This window comes from Dendropsophus ebraccatus, chromosome 3 (assembly GCF_027789765.1).
Source record: "Dendropsophus ebraccatus isolate aDenEbr1 chromosome 3, aDenEbr1.pat, whole genome shotgun sequence".
NCBI classification, from domain to species: Eukaryota; Metazoa; Chordata; class Amphibia; order Anura; family Hylidae; genus Dendropsophus; species Dendropsophus ebraccatus.
In genome coordinates this window covers 6,060,490-6,084,264 of record NC_091456.1, presented here as the reverse complement: position 1 = coordinate 6,084,264, position 23,775 = coordinate 6,060,490, and the positions used below count along the sequence as shown (strand labels likewise).

Sequence of the window (23,775 nt, the reverse complement as noted above, 5' to 3'; positions counted from 1 at the left end):
CAGTAGTAGTAGTGATAGGAGATGCAGCAGCAGTAGTGATAGGAGATGCAGCAGCAGTAGTGATAGGAGATGCAGCACTAGTAGTGATAGGAGACGCAGTAGTAGTAGTGATAGGAGATGCAGCAGCAGTAGTGATAGGAGATGCAGCAGCAGTAGTGATAGGAGATGCAGCAGCAGTATGATAGGAGATGCAGCACTAGTAGTGATAGGAGATGCAGCACTAGTAGTGATAGGAGATGCAGCAGCAGTAGTGATAGGAGATGCAGCAGCAGTAGTGATAGGAGATGCAGCAGCAGTATGATAGGAGATGCAGCACTAGTAGTGATAGGAGATGCAGCACTAGTAGTGATAGGAGATGCAGCAGCAGTAGTGATAGGAGATGCAGCAGCAGTAGTGATAGGAGATGCAGCAGCAGTATGATAGGAGATGCAGCAGCAGTGATAGGAGATGCAGCAGCAGTAGTGATAGGAGATGCAGCAGCAGTAGTGATAGGAGATGCAGCAGCAGTAGTGATAGGAGATGCAGCAGCAGTAGTGATAGGAGATGCAGCAGCAGTGATAGGAGATGCAGTAGCAGTAGTGATAGTAGGTGCAGCAGCAGCAGTAGTGATAGGAGATGCAGCACCAGTAGTGATAGGAGATGCAGCACTAGTAGTGATAGGAGATGCAGCAGCAGTAGTGATAGGAGATGCAGCAGCAGTAGTGGTAGGAGATGCAGCAGCAGTAGTGATAGGAGATGCAGCAGCAGTAGTGATAGGAGATACAGCAGCAGTAGTGATAGGAGATGCAGCACCAGTAGTAATAGGAGATGCAGCAGCAGTAGTAATAGGAGATGCAGCAGCAGTAGTGATAGGAGATACAGCAGCAGTAGTGATAGGAGATGCAGCACCAGTAGTAATAGGAGATGCAGCAGCAGTAGTAATAGGAGATGCAGCAGCAGTAGTGATAGGAGATACAGCAGCAGTAGTGATAGTAGATGCAGCAGCAGTAGTGGTGGTAGGAGATGCAGCAGCAGTAGTAATAGGAGATGCAGCAGCAGTAGTGATAGGAGATGCAGCAGCAGTAGTGATAGGAGATGCAGCAGCAGTAGTGATAGGAGATGCAGCAGCAGTAGTGGTAGGAGATGCAGCAGCAGTAGTGATAGGAGATACAGCAGCAGTAGTGATAGGAGATGCAGCAGCAGTAGTGATAGGAGATGCAGCAGCAGTAGTGATAGGAGATGCAGCAGCAGTAGTGATAGGAGATGCAGCAGCAGTAGTGATAGGAGATGCAGCAGCAGTAGTGATAGTAGATGCAGCAGCAGTGATAGGGGATGCACCAGTACTGATAGGAGATGCAGCAGCAGTAGTGGTAGGAGATGCAGCAGCAGTAGTGATAGGAGATGCAGCAGCAGTAGTGATAGGAGATGCACCAGTACTGATAGGAGATGCAGCAATAGTGATAGGAGATGCAGCAGTACTTATAGGAGATGCAGCAGCAGTACTGATAGGAGATGCGGCACCAGTACTGATAGGAGATGCAGCAATAGTGATAGGAGATGCAGCAATAGTGATAGGAGATGCAGCACCAGTACTGATAGGAGATGCGGCACCAGTACTGATAGGAGATACGGCACCAGTAGTGACAGACATGCTGCTTTCAGCCATGTTTTGTTTGGAAATAAGTTGCACTTTGGCTTTAGTTGCAGCATGCTGCTGTGATTTAGGGGTCTGCCATAGTCATAAGCCACAGGCCCCCCCGTGCTCTCCTGCCACTATACAACAGCTTTCTCCCCATTACTGTATATAGAAAGAAAGCATCAATCATCAGGTGGGCAGGAGAGCTCACAGCGCAGACATACACCTGGCTCCTTATTCATACTAGAACTAGTGTAAGTTTGGCCTCAGTATAACACATTTCCGCATGGCGCTCAGCTGGCATCAGCACGCCTGCCGCTATACGCTAATGACATGGCAATAATCAATAGCTATATGTAGCACATAGCAACTTATTAGCTCTAGTCTCTAGTAATATATTATATTCGCATTAATCATGTATATGTGACGGTATCAGCTTATAGCTCTAGTCTCTAGTAATATACTATATCTGCAGTAATCGTGTATATGTGACGTTATCAGCTTATAGCTCTAGTGTCTAGTAATATCCCATATCTGCAGTAATCATGTATATGTGACGGTATCAGCTTATAGCTCTAGTGTCTAGTAATATCCCATATCTGCAGTAATCGTGTATATGTAACAGTATCAGCTTATAGCTCTAGTGTTATAATATCCCATATCTGCAGTAATCGTGTATATGTGACGTTATCAGCTTATATACTCTAGTCTCTAGTAATATACTATATCTGTAGTAATCGTGTATATGTGACGGTATCAGCTTATAGCTCTAGTCTCTAGTAATATCCCATATCTGCAGTAATCGTGTATATGTAACAGTATCAGCTTATAGCTCTAGTCTCTAGTAATATCCCATATCTGCAGTAATCGTGTATATGTGACGTTATCAGCTTATAGCTCTAGTCTCTAGTAATATCCCATATCTGCAGTAATCGTGTATATGTGACGTTATCAGCTTATATACTCGAGTCTCTAGTAATATACTATATCTGCAGTAATCATGTATATGTAACTGTATCAGCTTATTAGCTCTAGTCTCTAGTAATATACCATATCTGCAGTAATCGTGTATATGTGACGGTATCAGCTTATTGACTCTAGTCTCTAGTAATATACTATATCTGCAGTAATCATGTATATGTAACTGTATCAGCTTATTAGCTCTAGTCTCTAGTAATATCCCATATCTGCAGTAATCGTGTATATGTGACGGTATCAGTTTAGCGTGTCACCTTGCTCAGAATCTCTAGTCGTTTTTTCTCTTTCTCGTTAGTAGCGAGACATGCGATCTGCTGCATAAGGATGGGGGTGGGGGGCGTCGTGATGTCCATGAAATATTTGAAGGCTTGGAATATGGTGCATGGCGGGATCCTCTCCACCTCGGTCCAGTTACTGATGACACCTGTACAGATAAGAACGCGTCATATCATTAAAGCTGTTTGTATCTTATAAAGAACTGAGAGCTGAAGAATGTAAAGATCAACTGGTGCCAGAAAGTGCCCAAGATTTGTCATTTACTTCTGTTAAAAATTCTCAAGTCTTCCTGTTTCCTGTACTTATCAGCTGCTGTATGTCCTGCAGGAAGTGGTGTATTCTCTCCAGTCTGACACAGTGCTCTCTGCTGCCACCTCTGTCCATGTCAGGAACTGTCCAGAGCAGCAGCAAATCCTCATAGAAAACCTCTCCTGCTCTGGACAGTTCCTGACATGGACAGAGATGGCAGTGAACTTATATGTGTGTTATGGGTGGGAATGGTAAAGTTCTTACCTAGGGCTGTATTTCTTTCCTCTAAGAGTTCTACCCTGACCAGCTGATTTACAGGAGGGGCGTCTTCCAGCCGTTCTATCAGAGCATTGACAAGGTCATCATGGTTGCCAGGAAATATTCCCAAGTGGTCTCCTGGTTTGTACTTCAGCTCTTGGTGACCATTTGTGTGAATTCGAAGGAATATGGTCGATCGACTGCAGGAAGGAAAGCGTGCTAGTCAGTATCAGAATGTGAATATAAATGCAGATACAGGCAGGGTACCCGAGAATAGGAGCTGTGGCTGGAGGAACCGTCCTGAGCTGTATCCACCACTATATGGGCACGGTATGGGGGGTATTGGCTGTGTATTATGGTGATTATATCTGGTTATGGGGTTGATTTATCAACCACGGTGTAAAGTGAGACTGGCTCAGTCGCCCCCGGCAACCAATCAGATTCCACCTTTCATTTTCCAAAGAGTCTGTGAGGGATGAAAGGTGGAATCTGATTGGTTGCCGGGGGCGACTGAGCCTGTTTCACTGTACACCATGTTTGATAAATCTCCCCCTATGTGTATACATTCCGACCGGGATTCCCTCAGCTGCAGCACAATGTAGGTAAAGTATTAATCACGGCCGTGTTGCAAATCGGCAACAACGGCCGTGATTACTACTTTACTTATTTTGTGTGAACATAGCCTAATGATGTACCCTTCTCTGCCGGATTCCCTGTGCCGGCTCCTCATTTATTACTTAGGTAGCAGTTGCTGTGGATATTGGGACTACACAAAGGTTCACATCACCCATGGGAAGCGAGAATAAGGACATCAACACTAAATAAATAGCAGAGCAACAAAAACAGGTGCTTTCTCTGGGGGATACTACTCACACATAACTTCTGATATGTTGCTGCCCATGATGAGACTTACAATTCCTTCCATACTTTTTATCTATTCCGTCTCCTTCCCCCAGTTCTCAGCTGCTGCTTTCTGCTGAAAAAGCAAAAACCTGTGTGTGAACTTTGCTCTCCCCCTTCATTCTAAGATGGCTGATGTAAATAAGTCCCTGGCAGGCTTCACCTGCAACACTGTAGCTTCTTTGCAGTGCTAAGGTTCCATAGGTTTGCAGAGGGTTAATCACTGAGTTCATTAGCAACTTGCCTTCAGAATAATCCTCCCAACATTACAAAGAAGCTACAATGTTGCAGATACAGCCTGCCAGGAACTTGTTTACATCAGCCGTCTAAGAAGGGAGGGGGAGACAGAGAGAAAAGCTCATACACAGATTTTTGTATTTTCAGCAGACAGCAGCTGATGAGAACTGGGGGAGGGGACTGAAAAGATAATAACAATTATGGAAGGAATTGTTAGTCTCACCATGGGCAGCAACATATCAGAAGTTATGTTTGAGCGGAGTACCCCTTTAAGGTGCTGCTGATGGTCATAGCAGCCTGAGGCCTGTTTACAAGCTTTGCTATGTTTCTTCATGGTGTCTCATTCTGCTGATGACCACAATTCTTTTCATTCATTTCAAACATGCAATGTGCTTATGTGAATGAGGACTTATATAACTTATTGTACCTGGATTTTGCGCTTTGTAGATTCTGTCGCCCTAACAGCCGCGCACCATACACCTTCTTCTTGTGAATACTGTAAAGAGCTGTCAGGACAAAAGTAGAGAAAATAGGAGACGGAAAGTATGTAATGTAATTATTAGATAGAAAGGAATATAAACTGCAGTATTAACCCCCTCAGCACAATATTATAAATATACAATCACACTTTTCACATTTTTGATACTTCAGCTCCTGTCCAATTTAACCCCTTAAGGACATAGCCCAAAATGACCTTAAAGGGGAACTCCAGGTAGAGGTTAAAAAAAAAATGAAACTTCTGCAGAAGCATATAGCACTACTTACCTGTCTATCCCAGTTTTGAAACTACCAAACTACCAGTTTTGAAACTACCATTTTTTTTTTTTTTTGCTCTGTATTGTGTTTCTGTCCTTCCTGGTTGAGCCGTTCCCAGAATGCAATGCTTTCCCTCAGCTGATTATCACAGTCCCCCACCCATCACAATCAGTAAAATTAGTGCAGTATCTGCTTCTGGCCGGTCAGAGATGGTGAATCACTTAGGGGATTGGAGGATCCAGTCCCGCCTCCTGTGACATCACGCTTAGCCCCCTGTCTGCATCATCAGCCTGTGCTCAGCAAACACACACAATGTGAGACAGAGGCATGGAAGATTTGTCTCCTGGGGGGGGGGGGAGAGCAGAAGGAGCAGGAGACAATGTGGATTGGCACAGAGGCCATTTTTTTCACTTCCTGGATTTCTATCAGCTACCAGTGTGGCAGAACCGCACAGATAAACATCTATATAACTTTTAATAGAAAACAAGTTTTTCTTATCCGGAGTTCCCCTTTAATGATTAGGCACCAATTTTCAGTTTTGCGTTTTCGTTTTGTCCTCCCCGCCTTCTAAGAGCCATAACATACAGCAGCTGATAAGTACTATAAGGCTATGTTCACACTACGTTGTTTTGAGGTTCCTATAATGACTGCAATGCAATGTAACTATGGGCGTTGAATTCACACTACGTATCAGATAACGGCCGTTATACGGCCCCGTGAAAAATGAACATGTCAATTATTTCCGGCCGGTAATACTGTAACAACGGCCATGGATTACAATGCGGCCGCAAACGTAAAACTTCCTATCTGACGGATTAAACTTGATTTTGATGTAAAAAAATTTTCTGAGTGGTTTCTCGGGCTGGGCGCAGTATTTAAAGTAAATGAACTGTGTCATCCCGTTTATAAACATGCTAGGAATCAAAAATTAAACAACGGCCGTAGTTTCACGACTAGCCCGTACGATCGTAATTCTATGGCCGTAGTTTTGGTCGCAAAATAACGGCAGTTGAAAACAACGGCCGTTATTTTACGTAGTGTGAACATAGCCAAAGACTGGAGATTTTTTAATAGAAGAAAATTGCAAATCTCTGGCAGGTATATGGCGTATATGGCGACCCTGGCTGAGTTACCGCCATATGACCTGGTTATTATCAGCTCTCAAAGCTCTTTCCTTCTATTATATATCAATACACACTGACGCATTCTGCACACCTGCTCTCATTGGCTGAAACCCCAGCTGTTATATTTCCCAGACCTTCCCTTCCTATAACCTCCTGTCACCCCCCCCCCCCCCCCTTCTGTGACCTTCCCGGGGCTGTATATGGGTAATATGATAGGGGACGTTGTATTACGTTGCTGTATACGTTTGTTATACTTCTCTCTGTACCATCACAGGGATCGCCAGCAGCAGTTTGGTTTTTATGAAATGTTATGAAAAACTTAATAAAAGAAGAAACTGGACATGAGAAAGTATAGTGTGACTACATACCTTGTGTGAGCTCCGGGGCCTCGGCCACAAAGCTGATCCGGTACTTGCTTCTCTTCCAGCTGCGGTCATTACTGATCAATGAATCGTGCGCTTTTTCAATATTCACATCATCCCCCACACAGAAGACATCACAGGCCGCCTGAGTATAACACAGAGCGAAAGCAACTAAGTCACTGCAAGATGCAAATACACCAACTATAGAAACACTATTACACTGATGATACTATTATACTATTACACCGCTGATACTATTATACCGCTGATACTATTACATCCCTGATACTATTATACTGCTGATACTATTATACTGCTGATACTATTATACCGCTGATACTATTACACTGCTGCTACTATTATACTGCTGATACTATTATACCGCTGATACTATTATACTGCTGATACTATTATACCGCTGATACTATTACACTGCTGATACTATTACACTGCTGATACTATTATACCGCTGATACTATTACACTGCTGATACTATTACACTGCTGATACTATTATACTATTACACCGCTGATACTATTATACCGCTGATACTATTACATCCCTGATACTATTATACTGCTGATACTATTATACTGCTGATACTATTATACCGCTGATACTATTACACTGCTGCTACTATTATACTGCTGATACTATTATACCGCTGATACTATTATACTGCTGATACTATTATACCGCTGATACTATTACACTGCTGATACTATTACACTGCTGATACTATTATACCGCTGATACTATTACACTGCTGATACTATTACACTGCTGATACTATTATACCGCTGATACTATTACACTGCTGATACTATTACACTGCTGATACTATTATACTGCTGATACTATTATACCGCTGATACTATTACAGTGCTGATACTATTATACCGCTGATACTATTATACCGCTGATACTATTACACTGCTGATACTATTAAATTATACTGCTGATACTATTACTGCTGATACTATTACACTGATGATACTATTATACCGCTGATACTATTATACCGCTGATACTATTACACTGCTGATACTATTATAGGGCTGATACTATTATACTGCTGATACTATTATACTGCTGATACTATTATACCGCTGATACTATTACACTGCTGATACTATTACATCCCTGATACTATTACACTGCTGCTACTATTATACTGCTGATACTATTATACAGCTGATACTATTCTACCGCTGATACTATTATACCGCTGATACTATTATACCGCTGATACTATTACACTGCTGCTACTATTACACTGCTGCTACTATTATACCGCTGATACTATTATACCGCTGATACTATTATACCGCTGATACTATTACACTGCCGATACTATTACACTGCTGATACTATTACACTGCTGATACTATTATACCGCTGATACTATTACACCGCTGATACTATTACACTGCCGATACTATTATACTGCTGATACTATTACACTGCTGATACTATTACACTGCTGATACTATTATACCGCTGATACTATTACACTGCTGATACTATTACACTGCTGATACTATTACACTGCTGATACTATTATACCGCTGATACTATTATAATGCTGATACTATTATACCGCTGATACTATTATAATGCTGATACTATTATACCGCTGATACTATTATACCGATGATACTATTATACCGCTGATACTATTATACCGCTGATACTATTATACTGCTGATACTATTATACCGCTGCTACTATTATACCGCTGCTACTATTATACCGCTGATACTATTATACTGCTGATACCATTACACTGCTGATACTATTACACTGCTGATACTATTATACTATTATACTGCTGATACTATTACACTGCTGATACTATTATACCACTGATACTATTACACCGCTGATACTATTACACTGCCGATACTATTATACTGCTGATACTATTACACTGCTGATACTATTACACTGCTGATACTATTATACTGCTGATACTATTACACTGCTGATACTATTACACTGCTGATACTATTACACCGCTGATACTATTACACCGCTGATACTATTACACTGCTGATACTATTACACTGCTGATACTATTATACCGCTGATACTATTACACTGCTGATACTATTATACTGCTGATACTATTATACTGCTGATACTATTATACCGCTGATACCATTATACCGCTGATACTATTATACTGCTGATACTATTACACCGCTGATACTATTACACTGCTGATACTATTATACCGCTGATACTATTACACTGCTGATACTATTACACCGCTGATACTATTACACTGCTGATACTATTATACCGCTGATACTATTATACTGCTGATACTATTACACTGCTGATACTATTATACTGCTGATACTATTATACCGCTGATACTATTACACTGCTGATACTATTACACCGCTGATACCATTATACCGCTGATACTATTACACTGCTGATACTATTATACCGCTGATACTATTACACTGCTGATACTATTATACTGCTGATACTATTATACCGCTGATACTATTACACTGCTGATACTATTATACTGACGGCCCAATATCAATAGATTCACCTTAAACACTTTTTTGGCCCACACACGGAAAGATTCCTCTTGTCCACATAATTCATCGCCCTCCCCCATTTTTAGGATCCGCTCTCCCCCCATCTCTTCTAGCAGAGTATCCACCGCTCGGGCGAAGGCACAGAAATGCGGGTAAGCCCTGGAACCGAGTCCAAAGACTGAGAATCTAGTGAAGAAGAGAGAATGTGCTGTGTGTTATACGGCCGACAAATACGGACAAATGAGAGGAAACGTTATCCACATTATATGAACCACGTTATATCGTTATATGGCAAAAGCTACAGAGCAAAGAAAACAAAGGAAACCAAACAAAATCCATATCCTGACACAGATGGAATATCCTAGTGATCAATGCTGGGCTATTCAACATTGTCTGCAGATCTTAAAGGGGTATTCCACTCACACATAGCTTTTGATATGTTGCTGCCCATGGTGAGACTAACAATTCCTTCCATACTTGTTATTATCTATTCAGTCTCCTTCCCACAGGTCTGAGCTGCTGCTTTCTGCTGAAGACAAAGAAATCTGAGTGTGAGCTTTTCTCTATGTGTCCCCCTCCTTCCCCCTCCCTTCTGAGACAGCTGATGTAAACAAGTCCCTGGCAGGCTTTATCTGCAACTTTCCAATCACAGTGCGTTCATTAGCTACCTGACCTCAAATTAATCTTCCCAGCATTACACAGTTGCAGATACAGCCTACCAGGGACTTGTTTACATGAGCTATCTGGAAACGGATGGGGGGTTGGGGGGGGGCAACAGAGAGAACAACTCAGAAACAGATTTCTTTGTCTTCAGCAGAAATAAGCAGGATCAGAACTGGGGGAGGGAGAGACTGAATAGATAATAACAAGCATAGAAGTAATTGTTAGTCTCACCATGGGCAGCAACATATCAAAACTTATGTTTGACAGGAATACCCCTCAAACAAGAAAGCTATAGCAATATCTATCCTAAGACATCACCTTGAAATGGAAGATCTTTAGACTATTAGGCTATGTTCACACTACATAAAACTACAGCCGTTGTTGCCGATGGCAACAACGGCCGTAGTTTTTGTGCAGCGGAACACAGCCTATTAAGCAATGGGATCCCGGCCGGAGCGTACACACATCGTATACGCTCCGGCCGGGATCTGTGCGGCCCCGCAAATAACTGACAGGTCAGTTTTCTGCGGCCGGAATTCAGTGAATTCCGGCCGCAGAAAGACCTGTCAGTTCACACAGTGAAGCGAGCGGCTCCGGCCGCTTGCTTCACTGTGGGCTATGGGAAGCTCTGATGCGGGCGCACACTGATGCGCCCGCATCAGAGCTCTGCAGCCGGGGTCACGGAACGGCCGGTCTCATACGTAGTGTGAACATAGCCTTAAGGCCCTATTCCACGGAACGATTATCGTTTGTATTCGGCCGATATCGGCCGCTACGGACGATAATCGTCCCGTGGAATAGAGTGCAACGATCAGCCGACATCGTTCATGTCGGCTGATCGTTGCAGTCGCTTGTTTTTCAACATGTTGAAAAACAAGCGACTGATATAGCAGCGATCTGCTGCCGTCTCTCCGTTGAATAGGGGCGTCGGCAGCAGACGCTGCTATATCCTATGGGCTGCCCGGACGATCAGCGATCCTCCGAGCAGCCCCCCCCCCCGCAGCTCCCCGCCGCCCCCTCCCGCACTCACCCGCTCGCTGCAGCCACGCTGAATAGCGGCGGCAGCGAGCGGGGAACGAGGAGCAAACGAGCGCTGAGAGCACTTGTTCGCTCCTCTAAACGACCAGTGTAATAGGCCCATTAGGGTACTATTACACCAACAGATCTGACGACAGATTATCTGCCAAAGATTTGAAGCCAAACCCAGGAGTGGATTTGAAAAGAGGAGAAATCTCAGTCTTTCCTTTATGACCTGTTCTCTGATTATAGTCTGTTCCTGGCTTTGGCTTCAAATCTTTGGCAGATAATCTGTCGTCAGATCTGTTGGTGGAATAGTACCCTTAGGATGGAAGAACAGAGTGCCCATTGATTTCTCTTGGCGCTGTGTACTGCGATCTTCCCCTTTAGGCTATGTTCACACTACGTATGAGACCGGCCGTTCCGTTCCATCAGTGTGCGCCCGCATCAGAGCACTGTGTGAACTGACAAGTCTATCTGTGGCTGGAAATTCACTGAATTCCGGCCGCAGAAAACTGACATGTCAGTTATATGCGGGGCCGTACAGATCCCGGCCAGAGCGCAAACGATGTGTGTACGCTCCGGCCGGGATGCCATTGCTTAATAGGCTGTCTTCCACTGCACAAAAACTACGGCCGTTGTTGCCATCAGCAACAACGGCCGTAGTTTTACGTAGTGTGAACATAGCCTTAAATTGTTTGCGCAATTGTGTTCCGGTTCTCAGGATCAGTGGGGGTCTGAGCGGTCTCAGGATCAGTGGGGGTCTGGGCAGTCTCAGGATCAGTGGGGGTCTGAGCGGTCTCAGGATCAGTGGGGGTCTGAGCGGTCTCAGGATCAGTGGGGGTCTGAGCGGTCTCAGGATCAGTGGGGTCTGGGCGGTCTCAGGATCAGTGGGGTCTGGGCGGTCTCAGGATCAGTGGGGGTCTGGGCAGTCTCAGGATCAGTGGGGGTCTGGGCAGTCTCAGGATCAGTGGGGGTCTGGGCAGTCTCAGGATCAGTGGGGGTCTGGGCAGTCTCAGGATCAGTGGGGGTCTGGGCAGTCTCAGGATCAAAGTGAAACTGGCTCAGTTGCCCCCGGCAACCAATCAGATTCCACCTCTCATTCCTCACAGACTCTTTGGAAAATAAAAGGTGGAATCTGATTGGTTGCCGGGGGCGACTGAGCCAGTCTCACTTTACACCATGTCTGATAAATCTCCCGCTATATGTTTTAATTTGTTTGGGAAAACGACGACACATTTCTCCGTTGATAAATCTGCTCGATTGGTTATTGGATTGGTGAATCAGGACACACAGGAGCGGGTGATCGTACTGAGGAGATGGGTTACTGTACAGATATATCCAAACCTTACCTAACATTGGCTAAGGGACCGGCGCTCCCAAAATTATCTCCAGGCCCCGTCTCATCTCCGGACGACTTTCGAGCATCAGCAGAAGACGACACGCTATTAAAACGCACCTTGTAGCTACTAAAGACAAAACATAACATAGCATCTTAAAGGGGAAGTTCTTTCAAATCAACTGGTGCCAGAAAGTGCCAAAAATTTGTTATTTACTTCTAATTAAATATCTCCAGTCTTCCAGTACTTATCAGCTGCTGTATTTCCTGCAGGAAGTGGTGTATTCTCTCCAGTCTGACACAGTGCTCTCTGCTGCCACCTCTGTCCATGTCAGGAACTGTCCAGAGCAGCAGCAAATCCCCATAGAAAACCTCTCCTGAAAACCTTTAATAAAATATCTTTAAAAAAAAAAAAAAAAAAAAAAAAAAAAAAGAAAACCTCTCCTGCTCTCTTGACTGGACATACAGCAGCTGATAAGTACTGGAAGACTTGAGATTACAAATCTCTGGCACTAGAAAAAAATTGGTGAACTACCCTTACAATCATATCAAATCAATGTGGAGTTTGCAATACAGTCAGTAAACAGATGCCACCTAACACATAAAGATCCCTCATAGTATTATATAGTTTTATTACACTCAGCTGGAGCTTTTGTGTTATTATTATTATTATTATTATTATTATTATTGGCGCAGGCTTCAGTCGCCGCCTTGTCACATTTACATTCATTAAGATGAATTATGTATGAAACCTAATTAAGATGATTTGTGATACACAGATCAGGGGGCTGTCTCCTCGCCGTCACATCACAGTCTGACAGCTCGTCCTATAGTGGCCCGAGGGAATCGGCCGTCACTCTCATCATATAGAACGGACTGGAGAACACTGAACCTAAGATGAATGTTCTTCCTAGGTGTGAACACATCATGTACATAGGAGGTGTTTTCTCAATGCAAATGTTCCTCTCCGTAGTAGTTAGGATGTTGCTATTAGTGTCAGGAGCTGTAATCTTATTAATGACAGAAAACGGACGTTTTTTTATCCCATTTTGAAGGAGACGTCCGAAAGATATGAAAATGATCAGTACTGCGCCACAAATCTGCCCCCGCACCAGTGGAGATACTGTGACGGTAACTCACGTTCTCTCCTCTATGTTGGAATTCGGATGCCTCATCTCCATCATGGCGCAGCCAAATTTCTGTAAAAGAGAAAGAAGAATTATGTTTCTTATAAAGAAGCCTGAGCGGATGTTTTGGTCCTGAAGAGGATAAGCCTCAAAGGAGAAGTCTGGTCATATGGAAAAATCCAGATCTGACAGGAATGTAAAAACGATATACTTACCTGTCCCCGTGCCTCCACAGCACTGTGACCCGGCTCAGGAATGTCCGCTCAGCCAGTCAGCGACTAGGGTGGGACACTGCTGCTGTCAATGACTGGCTGAGCGGGATCTTTCACCGGAACCCAGGAGCCCAGCAGCGGTCAGTGAGCCTGTGACGTGGTGCTGCGGGGGCACGAGGACAGGTAAGTATAGATTCTTTATATTGTTCCTGTATCAGTCCCCCATAATAATTATTCCATGCGGGAGCCTCATACCTCTCCTTTTTCTGGCGGGTCTCCATTCCCAAAGGTGCTGGTCACCACCAAGACAAGGGCTTCATGCTCCAAATGCACAATGTCATACTCTTCCATCGACATGGCCTGGAGAGAAAAGGTTTCCGTTTACTAACAACAACAACAACATTTTTTCCCCCAGAGACAGCATCGCTCTTGTCTCAAGGTTGGGTGCAGTTTTTGCAACTCAGTCCCATTGAAGTGAATGGAACTTACTTGCAAACCACAACTGAACTGGAAACAAGAGTGGTGCTGTGTCTGGAAGAAAGTGCCCATGCTTTTATAGCGCTAGATATCCCCTTTAAGCAAAATATGCATAGAAAGATCCAAATATCAAGCTCTGCCAGCCGATTGTATTAGTCTAGTAAACGTAGTTGCCCTTTGCAAGTCATAATAGAATTTTAGAGGGAATCGAGGCACCTGGAGAGAAATGGTAGTCTTCTAGACAAACTAAATTGCTCAATTTGTACTTTAAAGGGGCACTCTATGAAAATGTTTTTCTTTCAAACCAACTTGTTTCAGAAATTTATACAGATTTGTAATTTACTTTTATAAAAAAAAAAAAAATCCAGTCTTCTAGTACTTAACAGCTGCTGTATGTCCTGCAGGAAATGGTATAGTCTCTCCTGCCTGCCACCTCTGTCCATGTCAGGAACTGTTCAGAGCAGGAGAGGTTTTCTATGGGCATTTGCTTTGCTGCTGCTCTGGACAGTTCCTGACATAGACAGAGGTGGCAGCAGAGAGCACTTTGTCAGACTGGAAAGAATACATCACTTCCTGCAGGACATACAGCAGCTGATAAGTACTGGAAGACTGGAGATTTTTAAATACAAATATAACTTTTTGACACCAGTTGATTTGGAAGGTTTTTTTGCTGGAGTACCCCTTTAAGCTCCAACGACATTACATGTTAGGAGAGGATTATTAACCCAGGAAATAGAGGAGGCTTAGCACAATACATTGGCGGCTATTACCTTTGCATCGAAGGCGTGCTTGAATATTTCACATAGTGTTTTTGCATAGATTTCTGATTTGCCAGTTTCGGTCGCATATAGAATTGTAGCTTTAACTCTTTTCGCCATTGCTTGCCCCATAAGTTTAGCTGAAAATTTAACTGCCCTGTGAAAAGAAGATGGCAGGTGTTTACATGGGGGGGAGGATGCGCCCCGGTTCTCAGATACAAAACCCAAATACATCACTTACTTGGCCAACTTCTTGAATCCAATGGCTCGTTTCTTAGTCGGCGTCCCATTTACTCCTTTCCAAACATGAGTGTTCCAGGGATCCGGCTGTGAAATAAACGTTTTTGGTTTACTATAACTTACTATGCTGTGCTATAATATGGGATATTTAGGGTACTGTCCCACAATGTTTCTTTTTGGACTTTTAACAGACATCTTTTTCAGGCTAAATAACGTCCATATTATGCAAATGCAATTTATTATTTAGCCTCAAAAAGATAGTCATCTAAAAACATAGGTCAAGGAAACACATGATACCTTTCATATATCTGTCTGTTCTTCCATAATATAGAAAAATGCTTTTATTCTCTGATGTAAAGTGTCAAAGAGGTTTTGCCGAGCTCTTCTCTCCCCTTCCATATGTATTATCCCACCACAGGTGATTCCCTAAGTTTTATACCACCCAGGTAAAGTAACTCTGTCAGGTGTCACATCAAGTACTGGCAGTTGTGATTCCAACTCCAGCCATTAGGTGTCTCACTCCCCTTGTGCACAGCTGCAGTCTAAGTATAAAGGTTTAGCCGTATTCAGACACTCTATATACTTCTTCTCTCTTACTCTCACTTTCTGTCCCACCACCCTTTATAACGTAGGGGCTTCCTGTGCAGTTCAGTTAGTTCAGGAGTGCTATTAGGAAAAGGAGTCATTCCCAGTTCACAGCCAGTGCTAAACCCTAGAGGTGGGGTAACTGGACCCTAGGACCACCCTTGTCTATGCCGAGGATTTCTTCAGCCAGGACAGTCACCCCCAAAGGAAAGGACTCACAAGGCGGTCTCTGATATTGTGTAGGCAGAAGGCAGTCAGATGTCAAAGCTTTATCTACACGTGAAAGAGTAGTAGATACCTGGAACAAACTTCCAGCAGAGGTGGTTGGTAAATCTACAATAACAGAATTTAAACACGCCTGGGATAAACATACATCTATCCTAAGATAATAAGAAAGAAAATACTAAAAGGGCAGACTAGATGGACCCAGTGGTCTTTTTCTGCCGACAATCTTCTATGTTTTATGTGAGTATGGGAAGATCTTCAAGATACTATATTCCTACCCACATCCCGTCACTGTTACTGATTAGACAAGGGCTCCTACCCGGCCCCTATACCACCCTCACACACAAGTCTCCACTTTCTTCTTCTACTCAGGTCTATCTCAAATTCTCATCCAAGTATTGTCAAGTATTTGTACAAGTACTTCCGGTAGGTCGGGTGCCCATGTGTCCGGCGGTGGGTACTACCATGACAAGTTACCCACAAAACACCAGAGCCCAATGGCTGCGCACAACACCTGCAACCAGCACCCCGGGCCTCGGCACATATTCCTGCTTGATTGACCCTTAAATTTCAACATTCAAGTCCTCATTCCAAATGTCATTCCTGCACCGTGCATAGGAATTGTGTGCAGGTGCAAGGTTTGGAAGCAGGACTGAAGGGGAGCAAGGAGGGGTTCAATCCCTCGGTACTTCAAGGGCTTGGGAACACTAGAGAATAGAAGCATCTTTCTACGTTCTGGAAGCACAGACAGATATATGGAAGGTACCAGGTGTCTCCTTGACCTAACAGTGTCTATCAGTGCCAGCAGTTTGGAACATGAATTACAGCTGACAGATTCCCTTGAAGCCGCCACCTCATCACGTTATTTATTATCGTCGTTGTTTGTTGCTTCTAGCATTGTCTCATTTTTGATACATTTTTATAATTGCTTATAATATAACAAACTTGCACAATGAATCGGTGATTAGAATAGTCTGTGGATTCTCTGAAACAATTAGCAGCAATTAGGTTGTTGCAGTGACCGGGATTGGTGGTAATTGCCTCAGACCACACACACAGACTATTCTAATTATATTTCAAGCAATTAAAAACATATAAAACTATTTTATTACAATGTGGAAACAAAAACCTAAGGCTGAGGTCACAGGCAGTAGAATCAGGTCGTTCCATTGTGGTCAATGGAGAATCATCACCTGTTGATGTGCCATATTGCCGTTATTTAAGTGATTGTTAAATCAATTGTCCCGTCATTTATTGTCATAAAATTTTGCTAAAAATCAGCAAGTCCCTTTTCTTTCATATCTTCATTCATAAAAAATGCTTGTGTTTGTGAGCTCCGAGACATCAACAAGTTTGCAGAGAGGAGATGAGGCCCTAGAGGCCGTATTAGACGCCTCGACCCCCGCTCTGTAAGCGAGCGCCCATCTTCTAGATATACACAGCTCGATAATTGTGCACGGGGCTGCACAGACATCATTAGTGCTTTATATAGAAAATAATAAAGATATAAGTATACTCACCTCTCCCTGCTCCTCCGGTGTCCTCCTGCCTTTTCCCTGCATTCCCCACTTGTCTCATTGACAGCCCAATCAGCCAATCAGTGAGCAAGATGGGACAACGTCACAGCCAGTGATTGGCTGAGCATACTGTCACAATTGACGGCTGCGGTCAGCGGGGAAAAGGCAGGAGGACACTGGAAGGAGGGGGTGGAGAGATAAGTATAACTACATCTTTATTATTTTCTTATTACCCTTTATACCCTATACCCTGCAATCCACTCTCTCTCCTGCTTCCTGTGCTCCCCTCCCTTCCTTTGAAGGGGAGACAGAGATCATGTGACCACCGTCTCACGTTCAGTTTGTTTTATGAGCACAGACTGAGGATCCAGACCTGATGGGGGGGTGGAGTATGGACAGGAAGGGGCGGGATTATAGGAGTGAGAGAAACAGGGCGTTCTGAGCAAGAACCATGAAGGTTACTGGGAGATCTAGCCTGACAGCAGCACATGGGAAGAGGAACAGCAGGAGAGATGGAGGAGAACGAGAACTGCAGAACTACTGTACAACCACATGATGAGAGTCGGGGGACATAGGTAAGAACATTTCATTGTTTGGAATTTTTGTTTTTTAACAGGGCTGCCTGGAGTTCCCCTGTAAGGTAGGAGCCTGGAGTTCCCCTTTAAGATAGGAGCCTGGAGTTCCCCTTTAAGGTAGGAGCCTGGAGTTCCCCTGTAAGGTAGGAGCCTGGAGTTCCCCTTTAAGGTAGGAGCCTGGAGTTCCCCTGTAAGGTAGGAGCCTGGAGTTCCCCTTTAAGGTAGGAGCCTGGAGTTCCCCTGTAAGGTAGGAGCCTGGAGTTCCCCTGTAAGGTAGGAGCCTGGAGTTCCCCTGTAAGGTAGGAGCCTGGAGTTCCCCTTTAAGGTAGGAGCCTGGAGTTCCCCTGTAAGGTAGGAGCCTGGAGTTCCCCTGTAAGGTAGGAGCCTGGAGTTCCCCTGTAAGGTAGGAGCCTGGAGTTCCCCTTTAAGGTAGGAGCCTGGAGTTCCCCTGTAAGGTAGGAGCCTGGAGTTCCCAGGGTCCTGTTCCCACTTTTCCTCTGTACTATTAAAAGCAGGTGGATCACATTACCTGGTATTCGAAGGACGGTGAGAGACGATAGTTGAGCATTTCCTGGTGAAATACGGGCGTAATACTTCCGGACATTGGGGGTACTATCCAGACCCAGTCGGCAGGACAACCTCCGCGACACCGGTATTCATTTTCCATATGCTTAATGAATGACTCTGTGGCGGAGTGATGATCTACAATTGTTACTTTATCGTTCTGAGGGAAAAAAAAAATATTATTAAGATTATGATTAAGGAATATCCCCATCTGCCACACTTGTCCACTGCCTATGTCTAGAAGAGTAGCTTAAGGGCAGCTTCACACGTACCGGATCCGCAGCGGATTTCATGTTGCGAGTTTGCAGCGAAATCCTCTGCAGATCCAGTAGTGTGAAGGTAATTGGCGAATCCGCTGCATGTATGGGACCCCCTTAAACCCCGCCGGCCACCCGCAGCCCCGAGTATATATTACCAGCTCGGTGCCGCGGCTTTTTTCAGGCTCCCAGCTTCCCTTGCTCCTCTTCAGCCAATCAGTGCTGCTGTGCACTGATTGGCTGCTGGGGAGCGAGGGGAGTCGGGAGAGTCACACAGCCGCGGCGCCGAGCAGGTAATGTATACTCGGGGGCCGGGGCTGCGGACTGTGGGTGGCCGGCGGCGGGGTTAAAGAGGCTGGGCCCTATACACGCAGCGGATTCGCTGTGTGTATGGGACCCATTCACCTTCACATTACTGGATCCGCAGCGGATTTCGCTGCAAACTCGCAACATGAAATCCGCTACAGATCCGGTAAGTGTGAACGTACCCTAAAGAGGTATTGCCGTCAGGTAAAATACATGCTGAGTCATCCCACTCTTGGAGACTAAAAATTCCTTCCATACATGTCATTACCTTATCAGTCTCCTTCCCCTAATTCTAAGCTGCTGCTTTCTGCTGAAGACACAGAAATCTGTGTGTGAGCCTTTCTGTCTGTCTCGCCCTCCTTCCTCCTCCCTTTTGAGAGGGCTCATGTAAGCAAATGTAAACAGCGTCCCTGGCCTGCTGTCTCTGCACTTTGTAATGCTGGGAGGAATAATCACAGTGAGATCATCAGCAACTTGACCTCAGAATAACCCTTCCAGTATTACAAAGAAGTTACAGTGTTGCAGAAACAGCCGGCCAGGAACTTCTTTACAAGAGCCGTCTTAGAAGGGAGGGGCAGGGGGAGACAGAGAGAAAAGCTCACACACAGTTTTCTGTCATCAGCACAAACAGAAGCTCAGAACTGGGGGAAGGAGAGAGAAAACTTAATAACAAGTATAGTAGGAATTGTTAGTCTCCAGGTGGGGGGATTATTTAAAATGTATTTTATCTGGCCGGAATACCCCTTTACCTAACTCAAGGGAATGAACAGGAATGACCCTGTTTCTGCAACAAGAACAGTGAAGACAATGGAGCCGATCTTCAGCTCATTGTGTTTGCACCCAGATGACTGATGGATCTATATATCCACCGCACTTATATATCAGAGAACGTGCACAACCGTCGTCACAGTATCTCTCTTGTATCATAACTATAAAGCACAGGACCTACCTGAAAACTGTACAGAACGGCAATGTTAATCTCCACCAGCGCTTGGTCTTTCCACAGCGAGGACGTTTTTCTTGTGTCCAAGTTCATTTTTTTGGCAACTTCCTGCAGGAAACAGTTTTACTAAATAATATCTGTCTGAATGATGAACGACAAGGTATTCAGCACAATGAGCCCGGACTATTCTAGAAGCCGCCAACAATAACATCGCCTCTTACTCCATCGCTTCACCCAGAAAAATCTGAATTCTAATGATAATGATTGTGGATTTTACAGTCCATCTACATATATAGTTCACATCCCATTGGTAATTACATTTGGCGTATACACATCGCGACGCTATGCACACATACTGTATACTGTAAACATCCATGGGACAGATCTACGCTTTCCAGTACAACAGAGGAAAGAGGTGGCAGCAGAGAGCAGTGTGTCAGACTCAAATTACATAACGGACGTTCTTTTCATAATGCAATTATTTCCATTGAAGTCAATGCAAAGAATGGCCGTTGTTTCACACAATGTATTGAGTAATTATTTACGTCCATTGTCCATTTTTTGCCAACAAGATGACAATAAATTTGAGTTTATATAAATGTAGAAGTTTTACTGTTACATCTTCAAGATCTTGGTTCAAGTTGACAAAATGTGCAGTTCAGTTACTGTCTATATATAGTCTATAAATATATATATAGAATATATATATAGATGGTATGTGAACTGCACAATGTCATATTCTGTATATTTATGGAAGTGTAAAACATTCTGCACGTTTGACCAATTCATTTATATTCTGTATATTTATGTTATTGCAGGGGACAATATTCTGACCAATTCATTTATATTCTGTATATTTATGTTATTGCAGGGGACAATATTCTGACCAATTCATTTAAAGTGACATTGCATTATCTAATGCTACCAAAAGGTGGAGCTCTTTACCAGGCCACAGTACCTCCAGTATGTTATAGCGGGAGTTATCACAGTAATCTCGCACTCCGATTTCAGTCCCCATGTACCATCCACTGAAAGGGCAGGCAGTGAACTCCAGGCCTCCGACCTCGAGTAACAGACTGGACACAGCCGGTAAGCCGTACCACTTCAGATCCAGATCTTTAAACCATTCAAACCTGAACGTTAGAATCAGAGAAGACGTAGTAATACAATGAGGAATCGGGCTGGGTTCACACTGCGTTTTTGTAATCTGGTTTTTTTCCAACCATTTCATACAAAAAAAAAAAATGGATGGAAACAGATGCAAAAACGAATACATTTGTGTGCATTGGTTTTTCCATTGACTTCCATTACAAAAAAAAACCTGATAAAAAAAGGATCAAAACGCATGTGTTTTTAGCGTACACAAAAATGTGGTTGATCACGTTTTTTGTGTACGCTTATAAAAAAGGATGCGTTTTAATCCGTTTTTAAATCCGTTTTTCTATAATGGATGCTTTTATCTTTTTTGGCATAAAATGGATTAAAAGAATGGATTGCACAAATGCTGCATGAACCCGGCCTTAGGCTAGGGCCACACTACATTTTTCCAGTCCGTTTTTTTTTTCAGTTGACGACTTTTTTGTGTACGCCAAAAAAAAAACCACATCCATTTTGATCTGTTTTTTTTTTTTTTTTTTTATAATGGGAAAACCGATCCAAACGGATTGGACACAATTGCAGGGGTTTTTTTTGCCATTTTTCCATCTGTTTTTTTTGCAAAAACGAATGAAAGAAAACGGACTGTAAAAACGCAGTGTGAACCCAGCCTTTTAAGCACACACTGGCTCTTGTTTGAAACAAAATATCGCCTTTTATACTTTAATATAACATCTCTTTTAGGTCATTAATAAATATTAAGGCTAGGTTTACACTGCATTTTTGCAATCCGTTTAACGTATACATTTTTATGGAAAAAACGGATGCAATTGTGTGTCATCCGTTTGGATCCGCTTTTCCATTATAAAAAAATTGATCAAAACGGATGTTTTTTTTTTAACGGACACAAGAGTAGTGTTGACTAAATTTTTCTGTCCATTAGAAGTAACCAATTAAAAACGGATACATTGAATGGATTGCAAAAATGCAGTGTGAACCCAGCCCTACAACAAAACTTATCAGAATTATAAGGCTAGGTTCACATCACGATTTTGCAATCCGTCTCCCTGTATCCGTACAGAAAAACGTGGTGAACCATATTTTTCTGTACGTTTCAAAATGTAAAAAAAAAACGGATCCGTTTTGATCCGTTTTTTTTTCTTTATAATGTAAGTCAATGGAAAACGGATCAAAACGCATGGCATGCAACAGCATCTGTTTTTACCATCCGTTTTTTTTCATCGAGCGGATACATTAAACGGATAGCAAAATCGTGATGTGAACCTAGCCTTAAATCCACCCAAGCCCCTGAGTTCTCGTACTTAGGATGCCGGATTTGGATCTCGATAATCAGTTCTGGTGGGATCTCGAACAGTTCCGGGTCATTGCCGTCCGCCTGAAGGACGAGAGGGAGGACGTCGAATCGGCCTCGTGGAGCTTTCCAGCCTTGCTGAATGCAAATCTGCCCAGAGAAATAGTCAGATGTTTGGATCCCTGTGTGATCAGTCATTCCTCAGATTATAGATCGGTGATTATCTTAATGATGTCATTACCTCAGTCAGCTCCACATTGGCCGGGTCCCCGAGCACCGAGCCATCAGGCTGCTTGTATCCTGCGTAGCGGATAAGCTGAGCGTTCCACACCCTGAAGTCATGTTTTCCATCCGTCCTTTGGGGGAAAATGGTGATTGCTGATCTGTAAAGAGACATCGGACAAGCTTCAATTAAAGGGTGGATGACATCCAGTGTATAGTAAGGTACCGTATACTACATATATACTACTGTATACATATATAGTACCGTATACTACATATTTACTACTGTATACATATATACTACTATATACTACATATATACTACTGTATACATATATACTACTGTATACATATATAGTACCGTATACTACATATATACTACTGTATACATATATAGTATTGTATACTACATATATACTACTGTATACATATATAGTACCGTATACTACATATATACATATATAGTACCGTATACTACAAATATACTACTGTATACATATATAGTACCGTATACTACAAATATACTACTGTATACATATATAGTACCGTATACTACATATTTACTACTGTATACATATATAGTACCGTATACTACATATATACTACTGTATACATATATAGTACCGTATACTACATATATACTACTGTATACATATATAGTACCGTATACTACATATATACTACTGTATACATATATAGTACCGTATACTACATATATACTACTGTATACATATATAGTATTGTATACTACGTATATACTACTGTATACATATATAGTACCGTATACTACATATATACTACTGTATACATATATAGTACCGTATACTACATATATACTACTGTATACATATATAGTACCGTATTTAGTCATTATTTATATGGCTAAAGCAGATAATGTGCAGATCCACTGCAAGTTTGCCTCCTGTTGTCTTTGCCTTAAAGGGATATTCCACTCCAACATAACATAACATGTTTTCACCCATGGTGAGACTAACAATTCCTTTCAAACTTGTTATTATCTATTCAGT

General features: G+C 43.0%; 1 protein-coding gene across 5 annotated transcripts in view; it reads right to left on the bottom strand.

Moving 5' to 3' along the window:
• Positions 1 to 23,775, bottom strand: part of NOS1 (nitric oxide synthase 1) — a 211,712-nt gene that overhangs the window by 9,410 nt on the left and 178,527 nt on the right. For all 5 annotated transcript variants that reach the window (XM_069960742.1, XM_069960743.1, XM_069960745.1 and 2 more), the window contains exons 8-22: positions 22,767 to 22,908; positions 22,536 to 22,675; positions 21,077 to 21,251; positions 20,125 to 20,226; positions 18,578 to 18,772; positions 15,148 to 15,233; positions 14,919 to 15,063; positions 13,927 to 14,031; positions 13,473 to 13,531; positions 12,346 to 12,462; positions 9,325 to 9,499; positions 6,762 to 6,900; positions 4,941 to 5,019; positions 3,383 to 3,576; positions 2,848 to 3,017 (exon numbers count right to left, since the gene is read on the bottom strand). In XM_069960742.1, the coding sequence (XP_069816843.1) occupies positions 2,848 to 3,017; positions 3,383 to 3,576; positions 4,941 to 5,019; positions 6,762 to 6,900; positions 9,325 to 9,499; positions 12,346 to 12,462; positions 13,473 to 13,531; positions 13,927 to 14,031; positions 14,919 to 15,063; positions 15,148 to 15,233; positions 18,578 to 18,772; positions 20,125 to 20,226; positions 21,077 to 21,251; positions 22,536 to 22,675; positions 22,767 to 22,908 (2,023 nt within the window). The remainder of the gene's footprint in view (positions 1 to 2,847; positions 3,018 to 3,382; positions 3,577 to 4,940; positions 5,020 to 6,761; positions 6,901 to 9,324; positions 9,500 to 12,345; positions 12,463 to 13,472; positions 13,532 to 13,926; positions 14,032 to 14,918; positions 15,064 to 15,147; positions 15,234 to 18,577; positions 18,773 to 20,124; positions 20,227 to 21,076; positions 21,252 to 22,535; positions 22,676 to 22,766; positions 22,909 to 23,775) is intronic.